Source organism: Henckelia pumila, chromosome 4 (genome assembly GCF_033568475.1).
Source record: "Henckelia pumila isolate YLH828 chromosome 4, ASM3356847v2, whole genome shotgun sequence".
Lineage (NCBI taxonomy): Eukaryota > Viridiplantae > Streptophyta > Magnoliopsida > Lamiales > Gesneriaceae > Henckelia > Henckelia pumila.
The window spans coordinates 79,921,470-79,935,640 of record NC_133123.1 but is presented as its reverse complement, the minus strand read 5'-3'; the positions used below and the strand labels follow the sequence as shown (position 1 = coordinate 79,935,640).

General features: G+C 35.4%; 1 protein-coding gene across 1 annotated transcript; it reads right to left on the bottom strand.

Moving 5' to 3' along the window:
• Nucleotides 1-1,389: 1,389 nt before the first annotated feature.
• Nucleotides 1,390-7,150, bottom strand: LOC140864275 (pentatricopeptide repeat-containing protein At1g73710-like). The gene is given in 6 exon segments (XM_073268355.1): nt 1,390-2,643; nt 2,753-2,868; nt 3,322-3,399; nt 3,485-3,561; nt 3,805-4,369; nt 4,372-7,150. Coding segments are annotated over 2 exon segments (2,769 nt in total). The 5' UTR covers nt 6,653-7,150; the 3' UTR covers nt 1,390-2,643; nt 2,753-2,868; nt 3,322-3,399; nt 3,485-3,561; nt 3,805-3,881.
• Nucleotides 7,151-14,171: the final 7,021 nt, after the last annotated feature.

Below are 14,171 nucleotides of genomic sequence, written 5' to 3'. Positions count from 1 at the left end.
GCATAATAAAAACTAGTAGTTAGACATACGGGTTGTATATCTGGTATACACAAGCAGTCAGTATATAAGTCTCTGCTTAACACGGAATATATAAATAGATTAAATAGATAATAAAGTGTTTGAATTTAGAGTTTTTTCTTTCAAAAAAACAAAGAAAAATTGAGGGTATTAAAAGTTTAAAACCATGAAGCATATTATGGGTACTATAAATTTGGTATATCATATATAAGGTGCTCTCAGGTCTCAATTAATGTATAGTGTAGATGTTGATATTTTCCCAAACCTCATAAAAAATCTGGTTGCGCATGGGACCATGAGATATGCAATATGAGAAAACAAGTGATACTTGAAGGGTAACAAAGGATAATCACCTTACCAGCTGCCTTTCTAGCAAGAGAATAAGAATCGAACATGTTGTAAACACAACTGGGCCAAAAATGCTCCAGGAACATTCCGAACCAGGGCTATGGAGCGCTTTTCCCATTTTGCCTTGTAGCGATGTTGCACACCTGTGAAGGTCCTTTTTCCAGCATTAGGATTAGCATGTACACTCAGTGTGTTGTGTTTTGAATGCATCGACCTCAAATAGATATCCAATTGTGACACTTAGGATGAAATTCTGAATGTTGCACAAAGTTCTCACCATCACCGCTCATTGACTCATCATTTAGGTTAGGGCAACAAGAGGCTAGAGCAGATTGGTGCAAACTTTTTTCTGCTGATGAAAGTTCACTTTCAAAACTACCATCTGACATTGCATCAGAATCATTTCCCTCCTCACAACTGCGGTGGTTAAGCTGAGAATCCTTTAAAGATGGTGTGCTCCAGATACTACTTGTTTGCAGGTTTCTCAATGCAGCCAGCTTGCCAACGACTTCCTATGGTGTTCTTAGTGGTAGATCTTCCCTTGTTATCTGAACCTCTCCACATGGCTATTTAAAAGCAATCAGACAAATATAAATGAATGGTACAAAAAATGATCTCTAGCTTGAAATTTAAAAGAACTTACTACTCCCTCTGAATCAATCAAACGCGGCTTCAGACGAAAACACTGCTGGCCACGGGCAACTAAGACTACTTAACCATCTTCCAGCCGCCGATGTTGCCGAATCTGTCATAAGTTGTAAGGAACTAAATTATTCTAGAACAAACTGTTCCACATAAAACTTAATAGTTGATGGAAGAAATTCGTATTCATGAACAGCAAAAATACTTAACAAAGATTTTTCAACTTACCGAAACCAGACTCCAAACTAAAAAATCCATGGTTTCCCGGTAGAACCCTAATTCACCATGTTGTTTCGGAACCGGAAAAAAGAAGCGATTTTTCGCACAGCTTGCTCATAGTGCATGTCCAACTTGTATATTGTATTTGGCCAAAAAGTTATGAAAGACCGTCAAATTGTTCATTTTTGATCGGATTTCCTTGACTGGCTCACAACTAGAGTACCTATCTATTTGAACTTCGACCTGAGACTTACTTAAATACCAAGCTTGTGAACTGTCCCCCGCCCACTTCTGAGCCTCGATGACTGGGAGGGCTTGATAGCTTCTATCCAGCGAAGGGCAGGAGAGGAAGAAATAAATAGAGAACAGGTGCCCCTTCGGATGGGAGTTGAATACAAACGACTTTTTGGCCAATGCTTACTTATTATTACCCGCAGAAAATGAAAATTTGAAATAACAGACTCAAGTAATTCCAATTTCCAGGTAACCAGGCTATACCCCCATATGCTAAAAATAATAACGATTCTTGGCTAATTTCCTCATTTTAGTAGTTTGGTCAAACCAGTTTGGAAGTTTTAGAAGCTTCAAACTTTGAAGATAAATAAATCTGATTTATGACATTCCACAGGACCAAGTGCTGAAGAAGTATTGTGCCTTGAATAGATTATGAATCTCACATGGAAATGAGAATTAAAGACATTTCTCTCATGTTTATCCTCTCCCACTCACCACAATAATCATTAAAAAATTTATTATTCCCTCCATGTAATCAACAAGATTATGATAATTAAGTTAAATTAAATACCAGATGAGAAAAATTATGCTTGGTAGTGATGTACATAAAATATATTTTCTATAAAATTTGTATTGCTAGAAAAAAATTCCAACAATCACAAAAAAAGAAATATTTAACAATTTCCTATGCATAAGCCATGCATATTATGGTTGCATCTCTTGATAGTATTAGATTACATTCTTTATTGTAATGCCTGATGCTATAAAAATGCATTGGTAAATAATGAATCTGGTCAAGAAAAGAGCAAGAGAATCTTGTACATGAAAAACAGAAAAATCAGTTATTTCCTGCAACAGAAATAAGCAGCTGATATATTCGGATCTTCACTTTCACTAGTATTTTCAACAGGGATTGTCCATTGAATTCTTAGTAGCTATGAGTTATGAGTTAATGAGCTATATATCTATCCTTGATGAGTTCTTATTGGTCTTTAAATGGCTTAATGGGGCCTCTAAAGAGCTATAAGAGTTAATGAGGGGCTCTTCCTTTATTCTTAGTATAGGTTGGGGCCCCTCCGCTCCTCATGTTTGATTGCACGAGGGCTGCCTTCTTCACTTCCGAATCACCACCGTAGTTGAAAATCTTATCCTGTCACTATTAGAATCTCTATAAACACGAACCTGAAATACATTGCTAGCATCAAGTCAGCACCAGAAAAAATAGCTAAAATAAAGTAATGACATCTGAAAAGGACGTAATATGGGTAGGAAGTGGGAAAGATTGACTTACCACTACCAAAATAGTATAAGGAGAATCAACTTGTCTCATTTCTCGTTCAACTCCAGTTATAAAATTATGAAGAATCACTCAAAGTGGAAGCGTCGCCTCTGGGAATAAAACAATACCTACAAAAAGTTGAAAACAAGAGATATGGAAGCTAAAAGAATAGATCAGATGTCCATCTTTGATCCTACCATGGACGATATGTCGATATCCCTTGTGATGATCTCATTTATCATATAGATATTAGAACACAAACAAATATCAACTTCAATTGAATGGAGGGCATCATCGATGATAAATGATCAGAAGAACTAAACCTGAAAATGCCTTCTTAAGAGCAGACAAAAGTGTATGTACAACAGTAAGGTTTGAAGATGTGCCATGACTACGTGACTTCTTTCAGAGACAAGTGATTAGGAGTGTGATTTCACAAAAACAATGCAAGTGCACAAAAAAATTGGAACACTAAAATTCTCTTGGATGCTTGAAACAAAACAGAAGAAAATCCAAGTTGAATTACTGCATGAGAAGACGTTAGCTGTGATTTCATTAAACCTCAACGTTTAAGCAAGTACCTTCTAGATAGAACAGCGGAAATGTCAGCACAGCGCCACCATCCAGAAATGCCATTCTGTTATGAGTGTTGTCGACCTCTGATACACATGGACAAAGCAATTAAATCTCATGTTTGATTCAAACAAATGTAGGGGAAAATATAATTCATACAAAGGCGCCTACCACCAAGGTATGAATGCAATGCCACTAAGGATGTATCATGCGCGTTGGATACAGAAGCTCCAGCAGCACCACGGTGACTACAAACCCGAGACATACATAAATAAAACAAGCAAAATATATTAACGATGGGGATAAATTGGATTTCCTGCAACACATATAAAGATTACAGCAACTATGGAACTTTAAGGCGATAATTTTGAAATTTCCACCCATATTATTAGCTCATTATGACAGATTATACTGAGAATGCACAAAAATAAATTAACGAGCTAGCATCATAAGATATCAACGGACACAAGCAAATTCAACTACAGACCTACCTACAAAATCTTAAACTCATTCATCTTGGTATCAGCTACATAGTGATTTTTCACATATTCACAAAGCTTTTCACATGCTAAGTGCAGTTTGTTGATGCGTTAGTCATATCTTCAACATCAGAATCTGTAAATGGTTGGGTATCAAAAGCAAAGCTCATCTCTTGAGAGACCAATTCAGTAAGGTCGTGCCTATTGGAATTTTTGTAAGCATCTATTACTGCCTTGTACAAGGATTCGTTTGGCTCAACAGCTCCATATTTTAATTGGCTATATATGCGCTTGATGCCTCCGACCAAGCCAGCTTTTCCGTAACAATTAACAAGACTAATTAAAGTAACGACGTCTGGCTCAAGTCCCTCATCTTGCATTCTCATAAACATTTTCAATGCTTCATCGGTCTTCCCATACGCTACATATGCACGGATTGCAGCATTGTATGCCAAGGAATTGAAGCCCACGTCTTCGTTCCTAAGGGTTCCACAGGATTCAAGAGCATATGCATGCAGACCAACTATAGAGAAAACAGAGATTATCACAGCTTGCTTGGCGAATGATTTCCCTTCCTGAAAGATGAATTGAGTTGTTCCACTGCTTCATCAGAAATGCCACCCTTCTTTAACACAGTAAAAAGCACTTTGAAGGTTCCCCCATCTGGAAAAATCTTATGATTCATTAACATTTCATGCAGCAATTCACCACACTCAACTAGCTTCCCACACGTGGAACAGCCAGCCATAACTTTATTAAATGTTACACAGTCCCTCACCAAACCTGACTTCTTCATCTCCTCTGCAATTTCAATGGCTTCATCAAGTATGCCCATGTTTTTATAAACATACATCATGGTCGTAAATGTAATCCCATCAGCACAATTTTTATCCAGTAAATAATTATATAGCAACGTTGCTTCTGACACCATTCCTAATTCTGCATATAAATTAAGCATACTATTGGATGCTACAATATCAGGACCTCCATCCAAATTTTTCATCCTCTCATACAACTGTTTTGCTCCTTCCACAGACCCAATTTTCCCGTAGGCCTTAATCATGGAGGTCAAAACAATTTGATTTGCTGGTATCCCAGAATCTTCCATGGCATTGAAATAGTGAATGGCATCTTCAAATTTTCCAGCCTCGGCAAAAGCATCGATTAACAACCCATAAACAACTTCATTAGGTTTTACATTAGCTCGAAGCATTTCTTGATACTCATAAACTGCATCAAAGAGACTTTTCTTCTTTGTGAGACTTGCAATAACAGCGGAGAAGGTTAAACAAGAGGGCTTAAATCCTGCTTCTTGCATTTCAGTCATAAGGCTTCTTGCTTCATCCACTAAAGCACCTCCAGCTAACATTTGTATAAGAGAGTTAAATGTGCACTCGTCTGGCCATGTTCCTTGATTTCTCATACCCTTGAAGAGATGTATAGCTTTGTCATATAGTTCAGCCTTACCATAGGCTTTCATCATGACATTATACTCCAAAACTTCCTTCTGTTTACTGTCATCCCTTATAGCATAAAATAATGCCTCTGCTTCACCCCAAAGTCCCTTCTCTGCATATACATCCATTACAGCAGCATATGTCCTTGATGACAACCACCCACGTGATTCAGACTTCTCAACCACGAATGTTGCCCGTTCTGTTAATCCTTCAGTAACATACATTTTTGCAAGTATGGGAACAGAGTGCTCGTTGATTCGCATTTCCGAGTTCTCCATTTCTTCAATCACGGCCTCTACCTCCTGAACCATGTTCCTTTCACATAGAATTTTTAGAAAAGCCCTGTGGGTTACATCATCAGGGAAAAGACCAGCCTCCCTAATCTTTCTATAGCACCGAAAGACCGCATCAATGTTCCCCACATTAGCATACAAGGAGAGGAATACGTTGTAAGTTTTTGTATCCGGAAAAATCCCCACTTCCTCCATCTTATTGAACAATGCCTCAGCCTCAGACATAAAACCCTGACTACCACAAGTGAAAATCATTGTGCTGAAAGTAAATGTATCCAGTGCCACGCCAGACTTCAACATATCAGAAAACACATTGGCCGCATCTTTCAAGCGACCGGCCTTTCCATACAAGTCTATGAGGGTATTATAAGTAGAAGTAAGACATGGTTTTCTTACAGAACAATCCTTTTCCAATGTGCTCGAATCTGTGGGTGACTTTGTCGTCCCACCAGTCTGGAAAAGCTCAGTCAACAAAAACTCCTTCACACTAAAAGGCCAATCACCCACATTTTCCAAATCAAGATAATCCAATCCAATCCTCCCTAAACACCAATCCTTATAGAACCTATCAGCCTTGTCATATTCCTCTGCGTCCTTCAACACCTTAATCACCGTAGACATGGTAACTTCATCCGGGAAAATTCTTCTCGAAATCATATGTTTGATCCATAAAAGGGCCTCCCTCACCAACCCTGCCTTTCCATACACATCGACAAGCGTTCCATATGTAGTATTTGTGGGAAAGACTCCAAATTTTGACATCTCGATCCAACAACGCCTCAACTCATCCCATCTCTGAGCTCTACCCAACGCCCTAAGCACCACATTATAGTGAATTACATTGGGGACATAATCTTTCTGAGACTTAAACCACTCAAACACCATCAAAACCCTGTCCCACATACGCTGTTCTTTCAGAATCACAGTTTGCTCTTTGGGACTAAGCTTCCCATAGTACAACTCAAGGGTATCCTCAACATCATTCCCGGCCTCTAAAGACCGCAAAATGGATGGAAATATGCCCCCATATTTTTTATTATTATTTCCGTTATGTACGTTCTTCTTGGGTAAATCAGCAATCTTGGAATAACCCAGAGGCTTACACCCCATAAACCCACCATTTCGTTTGCCGGCAATCGAAATCTTTCTGTGACTAGTTCCAAATCGGAGATGATTTTGTGATTGAAACCCGAGAAAAATCTGACCATAGAAAGGAAAACGAGTAGCTTGGAGCTTACACGGAGCTTGAGTTGAAAATCCAACGTCAGTAGAAGCTCTACCGCTGCCGCAAGCTATTCATCGAGGCAATATTTGTTTTGAAAATCGAATAGCCGTCATATCGTACCGCAGCTATTCGATTTATGGTGTAATCCTTCTGTAAGTGACTGGAGCATCGAGGCAATATTTGTTTTGAAAGCTCAATAAGCCCAACTCAATGGTCCTGCAAATTCAAGCCCCGAAATTGCAGCTACAGAAATTAGGTTTCAGCTAATATAATTGGGTATTGGAAGAAATCCGGAACTTTTACGGAGAGGAATTGGGGATTTAGGGATCGCGATCGCGATCTCGAAAGGTAGCTATTTTGTTTAGCATGGAACGGACGCTGAACAGAGTGCCGTGCTCACATCCGTGGGCCTTCGTAAAGTTAGGAATTAAAATTAAAATAAAATAACATCTATATTCTATCTTACGCAATGTGCAATTGTTAGTTTTAATAATTTTTGACATGATTTAACCAAATTGTCGTATTTAATATAAATAACTTATTTAGGCCATCCACGACCCAATTCGTTAATAACACCAATAACATTCTCAACATCATCAAAAGTCATGGACCTCACTGTTAATAACACATTCTTCTTTACACCCACAATCCTATTAACATTAATACTCATTATTTATGGGTCACGCATTCCACTCAATAATATAAAATTATTTTATATTAAATAAATACATTTTCTTTACATTTTATTATAAATTTAAATATTTTATATTAAATAAATACATTTTCTTTACATTTTATAAAATATTTAAATTTATAATTATTTTTTAAAATTATAATATAATTTTTTTAGAATTAGTTTAATTAATTAAAAAAATAAAAATAAAATTAATTTAATATATTTATTCAACACAACGAAATTATGAAATTGAAATGCAACAATAAATTAAAAAAAACAACAAAACAATGAAATTAAAAATAGAACATGAAGTAGTAATTCAGGGATTGTTGTTGTAATTCTCCTAGATATGCTCCACTAAATCCACGCGAAGTTGGTGATGAACTTGAGTGTCACGTAGCTCTAAATTTGTTCGAAGATAATCTTGAAAGCCTCGGTTGGAGCCTTGGATAGGTTGTGCGGGTTCATCCCCTTCATCGTTGGACCAATTTGTCACGTGACCTCCCTCATCCTCAAAAATCATGTTATGCAAAATAATGCATGCTAACATTATTTTTTAAAAAAATTTTCCGATACCAATAGCGAGCTGGGCCTCTGACAATTGCCCATCGAGATTGAAGCACCCCAAATGCCCGTTCAACATCTTTTCTTGCAGATTCCTATCTTTCCTTGAACAATTTTCTCTTTGGATCCTCCGGGCAAGGAAAATCCTTAATGAAAGTAGCCCACTCGGGATATATTTCTTCTGTTAGATAATAACCTTTCGTATATGTAGTGCCGTTCACCGTAAAATTAACCTCCGGCGCATTTCCTTGCAAGACGTTGTTGAAGATGTGAGATTCATATAACACGTTGATATCGTTACGTGAACCGGCGACCCAAAAGAAGGCATGTCATATCCACACAAGTCATGAGAGGCGACCGCCTCAAGCATAATTGTTGGTGACCCGTGTCCCCTTGTTTATTCAACTTTCCAAGCAACCGGGAAATTTTTTCCATTTCCGATGCATACAATCAAGGCTACCCAACATGCCAGGGAAGCCGTGTCTCTCATCATGCATTTGAAGAAGATGTTGAGCATCATCAGCATTTGGTCTTCTTAAGTATCTATCACCAAATATTTCAACGACGAATTCGCAAAACTTGAAAAGACACCTGATGGCAGTAGATTCACCCATACGTAGGTACTCGTCAAGATGGTCGGCAGGGACTTCGTAAGCCAGTTGACGAATTGCAGCGGTGTATTTTTGTAGTGGTGACAACCCATTTCTTTGCACAGCATCGTTCCTTTGTTGAAAAAACGTCGAATGATTCTCTAAAGTAGTCACTATGTGGAGGAATAACTCTCTTCGCATTCGAAACCGTCTTTGAAATATTCCGTTGTGATACACCGGGATTGAAGAGAAATAATCATTGACGAGCCTCTCATGCCCGGCTTCACGATTTCTTTGGATGAACCTTCTTTTTCTGTGTGTTTCTCTCCTCTGATATGCTTTCATAACTTGTTGGTGTTGTTTAAGTACCATTAACATCAGTTCTTCTACCGGATCATCATCTTGCTAATCGATTTGAACATGTACTTCGTCTTCGCTTGTCGAGCTGAAACTTGAGGTAGAACTGTCTGTAGAATGTGACATGTTTAGAGGAAATATATTGTATATGTGTTTGCGAAAGATATCTTAGTGGAATGCAAATCTTGTAGCACAATGTGTCTATATATAAGGGATATCTTGCAACTGCTAGTATCTAACGAATAGTTTGCAACGATTAGTTTCAAACGGCTAGTTTCTAACGGCTAGTTTGCAACGGTTAGTTTCAAACGGCTAGTATGCAACGACTAGTTTCTAACGGCTAGTTTGCCCTCGTATTTTCATCCATTTCGGATAGAAAATAAGATTTCAGAAAAGAGTAAAAAAGATATAGGAGAGAATGAAAGTAGAATTGAAGAGTGTAGGAAGTGGAATGAATTTTGGTGTTAACATTGGTGTGTATTTATAGATGAAAATTCTAACTAGCCGTTAGAATTTATTTATTTATTTATTTATTCAAAAAGAAAATAAATTAAATAACAATAAAAAAAATTCCGTTAAAAATGCATTAGTTGGACACAATCTGACAAATAATTGAATATATTACCGTTATTTATTATTATTTAAATTAAAAAGTTAAAAAGAAATTAAAATAAAATAAAATAATGCAGGACATACTCTCTTTCTGGCACGTGCGGCGTGCAAGCACGCCCCATTTTAAAAAAGAAAAGAAAAATGAAGATGGGCGTTCACACCCATCTTCTCTCTCTTGTGGGTGGGTGTTAATAACACCCACCCACAACGCTATGAACACCCACATGGGTGCTCTTAGACCATGTTATCTTCAAATTGTCATGTTCGATATCGTACACCGTTAATTGTTTGGAAGCTTTACGTTAAAATAAGCGGAAATGAAAAGAATGAGAATTCGGAAAGAAAAGATTAAAAAAAACAAAAAAAAAAGTGTTTATTTGGGAGTTCATGAAGCAAGTAAAAAAGGGGGAGTTCTTAGCTAGCAGATGGGCAGTGCCCATCTGCTTAAATCAACGGCTTTCAGATGATCTGCAGATCAAATTAATTAATCTGCAGATCAATCTGAGCCGTTGATCTGCCCTTGGGGCAGCATAGAACTTCCCGTAAAAAAGATAGAATAAGCAAGCAGTAAGCACTAATAACATTTGCACCTTTAAATAATACTAATACTAATTGTCATAAAAGTCCTTATAAAAATTTAAAGATTAATATGTCTTTAATTTTTTAAAACTTTTTGCTCATAGCACCCTCCAAAAAAGCAGTAAGCACTAATAACATTAGCACTTTTTAAAAAATATTAATTATCATAAAAGTCCTTATAAAAATTTAAGGGTAAATTGCTCATAAATCCCTAAAACTATAATCAACTTATTTATAAATTTCTACCTAATTAAAACTTAGTTTACACTCCCTGGAGAGAGAAACATTTCCCCCAAATCCCCAATATACCCTTATTATAAAAAAAAAAAAAGAAGTTGAGAGAATGGATACTAAAAACAAGACTAATCCAAATAGTATATATATAAAAATTCAAATTAAAATTAAAGAACATAAACCATATCATATACTTATGTTGATACAGGAGCAAGTATGTGTTTAGGAAGCAAACATATACTTCCAAATCATTATTGAAAGAAATACGATAAAGGATTAAAAGTCCGAATAGGAAATGGATCAATAATAATGCTTGATACAGTAGCAGAAAAATTAAAAATAGAAATTGAGGAAACAAAATTTGTAATACCCATTATATACCAAATAGAATCAGGAATAGACATTATAATATGAAATAACTTTTTAAGAGAATATCTCCCTTTTACACAATTTAAAAATCCTCAGGACAAAATTAAGAAATAAAAACAATTCATTGCTTCAATAAAATTCAAAGACCCTAATATCACAATCCGTGAAGGACCAAGAAGATGTAACATGGATGATGTAAAAATATTTGAAAAAAAAGTTCAAGAATTATTAAAACTTAAGATAATCATCCCTAGTAAGAGTTCACACTCTTCACCAGCCTTTTATGTCAGTAAGAAAGATACTGATAAGAAAAGAATGGTAATTGATTATCGAAAAATGAATAAAGCAACAATTATGGACGGATACTATATCCCAAATAAGAATGATTTATTATCTTATATAGGAGAAATGAAATATTTTTCCAGTTTAGATTGTAAATCAGGATTCTGGCAAATTCAACTAGAACCACAAACACAATTACTTACAGCAATCAGTTGTCCAAAAGGACAGTATCAATGGACTGTATTACCTTTCGGACTTAAACAAGCACCAGGTATCTTTCAAAGATACATGGATGAATCTTTTAAACCTTATGTAGATTTTTGTTGTGTTTACATAGATGACATATTAATTTACTCAAAAACATTATATCAACATTATAAAGACCTCATAACAGTATTAGATATTTGTCATAAAGATGGAATTATACTTTCTGAAAAGAAAGCAAAGTTATTTAAAACAAAAATAAATTATTTAGGATTACAAATAGAAGATGAAAAACATTGACTACAACAACATATACTTAAGAAAATTCATGATTTTCCTAGTGGAATCAAGGATAAAGATCAATTAAGAAGATTTCTAGGATTATTAACTTATTCTGGAAATTACATTAAGAAACTTGCAGAAATCAGAAAATCTCTTTAGGCAAAACTTAAACAGGACTATAAGTGGAAATGGTTTAAAGAAGATACTAATTATATAAACACTATTAAAAAAAAAAATTAGTAATCTTCCTGAGTTATATTTTCCTTCCAATAAAGATATAATAATAATTGAAACAGACGCTTCAGATGAATACTGGGAAGCATGTTTAAAAGCTTATACTGGAGAAAGAAATTTAGAAGAACTTACTAAAACAACTACTAGACATAATGAAGAATTATGCAATTATACATCAAGAACTTTTCAAGGTGCACAGTTAAATTATCGAGTGAAAAAGAATTACTAGCTCTAATTTTTATAATTAGAACTTATGAAATTTATCTTATTTCTAAACCGTTTTTAGTAAGAACAGATAATATGAATTTAACATATTTCAAGACAAGGAAAATATCAAGAAATGCAGGGAGAAATGCAGCAAGGTTAATTAGATGGCAATTGAAATTGAACCATTATCAGTTCGAGATCCAACATGTCAAAGGAACGGATAATTCATTACCCGACGGCCGACGCATTAACCAGAGAACTTCATCCAAATTATAATATCTGTAGTAACGGAATAACAAAAGAAATCCTAAGTGATCCAGAAAATGATCACGAGTCATCCGAACATGCCTCAAAAAGTATGGGGAATATAAATTGATGAAATGAGATTTATATTCAGAGACATGAATTATTTTATGACTTTCAGTCATCCGAACATGCCTCGGAAAGCATGGGGAATATAAATTGATGAAATGAGATTTATATTCAGAAACATAAATTATTCTATGAGTAAAATAATCAATCTCGGATTGGTTCAATTCTTGCAAAAAAATTTATAAATGCAATGATACGCATAATAAAATTATCCGAATTACTCACGATAAAGAGTTGAATTTCTAACAATATATATATATATATATATATATATATATATATATACGTTCTCTTGTGCAGGATGGATACATTAAATCAATTAGAGGAAATATTGATCGACATACAAGAAGAAATTCAAATTCTTCAACAAAAGGAAAAAAATGTAAAAGAAAAAATTCAGAGGATAAAAGAGAAGATGACAACCTCGTCATCATCATCCTCACCAAGAACACCAATAAAGATAGCAACTCCATTTGATAAAATAATGGAGATGAATGAGAAACAGTCAGTGGTCACAGCCAACACTGACAACAAAGAAAAAGAAAAGAAAAAAGAACCGGTGGTCACAGCCAGCACCGAGGAAAAAGAAAAAGAGAAAGAAAGGACGTTCAAAAGCGCCCTTGAAAAAAGAGGAAGAAAGATGGTCAATCTAAGACCACAAAAACCAATTTTTGAAAAAACAAATTTTGCAGAAAAATTCAAGAATGAGTTTTTCGAAACATTAAATTATTTAAGAACATCTAAGACAAATGCAGGTAATTGGCTACAGACTTGTGACACACAACACATATCAAGAGCAAGAACATTGCAAGGCGCTCCAGCACATGAAGTTGCAAGATTCTTCTCGAACGGATTATTAAGCGGGCTAGAAGTCAATCCAAACAATCAAGAAATATAACTATTTCCTTATCAGTTGAGGAATAGTATCATTCAATTCAAGAAAGCAGTCTTCAAAGACGATCCAGTATTAACATTGAGTATTCACTCAACCCTTCCAGATTGGGATGATAACAAATTCTATCAACCAATGGTATATATTCAATGTCGAAAACAAAAAGACAAGTTCTTATTTGAAGGATCAAATGAAGAGAAACCATTAATGGATATCTCAACACTTCCTGAGATAAGAATAAAGACATTGATTGACATGATCTCAAAGACAGGAAAGATTGATGGAAACTCAAAGGTTAAAATAAATTTTGCAACCAGTAAAATTTTATTAACCACTGGACACAAGGAGACAATCCAAAAGAAAGAACAAGACATGTTAGCTCAATTCGAAGCTCCGATCTATGAAGCAAGAGTTGACATGACCCAAGAAACCCAACAAATTCTATGTCAAAGACTAGGAACAAGGATTCCCACTCATAAATGTGGACATTGTCAACCAATTCAGACGGAAAAATTAGCTGTCACAGAAGACAAACCAATAAAGAAATGGTCCGAAGGTACCAGTGATTCAAAAAGTGACACAATGTAAAAACAAATGAAATCGTGGACCACACCACATGTGAAAGACATCCACTCAGATGTTAAATGAGTTGTTTTCCATTATGTAGTGTCGGATGGTCCCCATCTTTCCTTTTATTTTTAATTATGTATGCGTTTCTCCACGCCTATAAAAGGAGATGTTTTGTGCTGTAAATGAATAAGTGAAGTTTGAGTATTGTCTCTCTCTTCTTAAGTTTCTTACAATCTGGTTCATACAAGACGTATGAAAATTATCAGAAACTAAGAAACATAAAATCAGAAACAAAATCAAGCCTTATGGCTAATAACTAAAAAAGCAGGGCGTAAGGAGGATAAGGTTGGAAGCCAACCATTGAATATTCATGTTTAGAG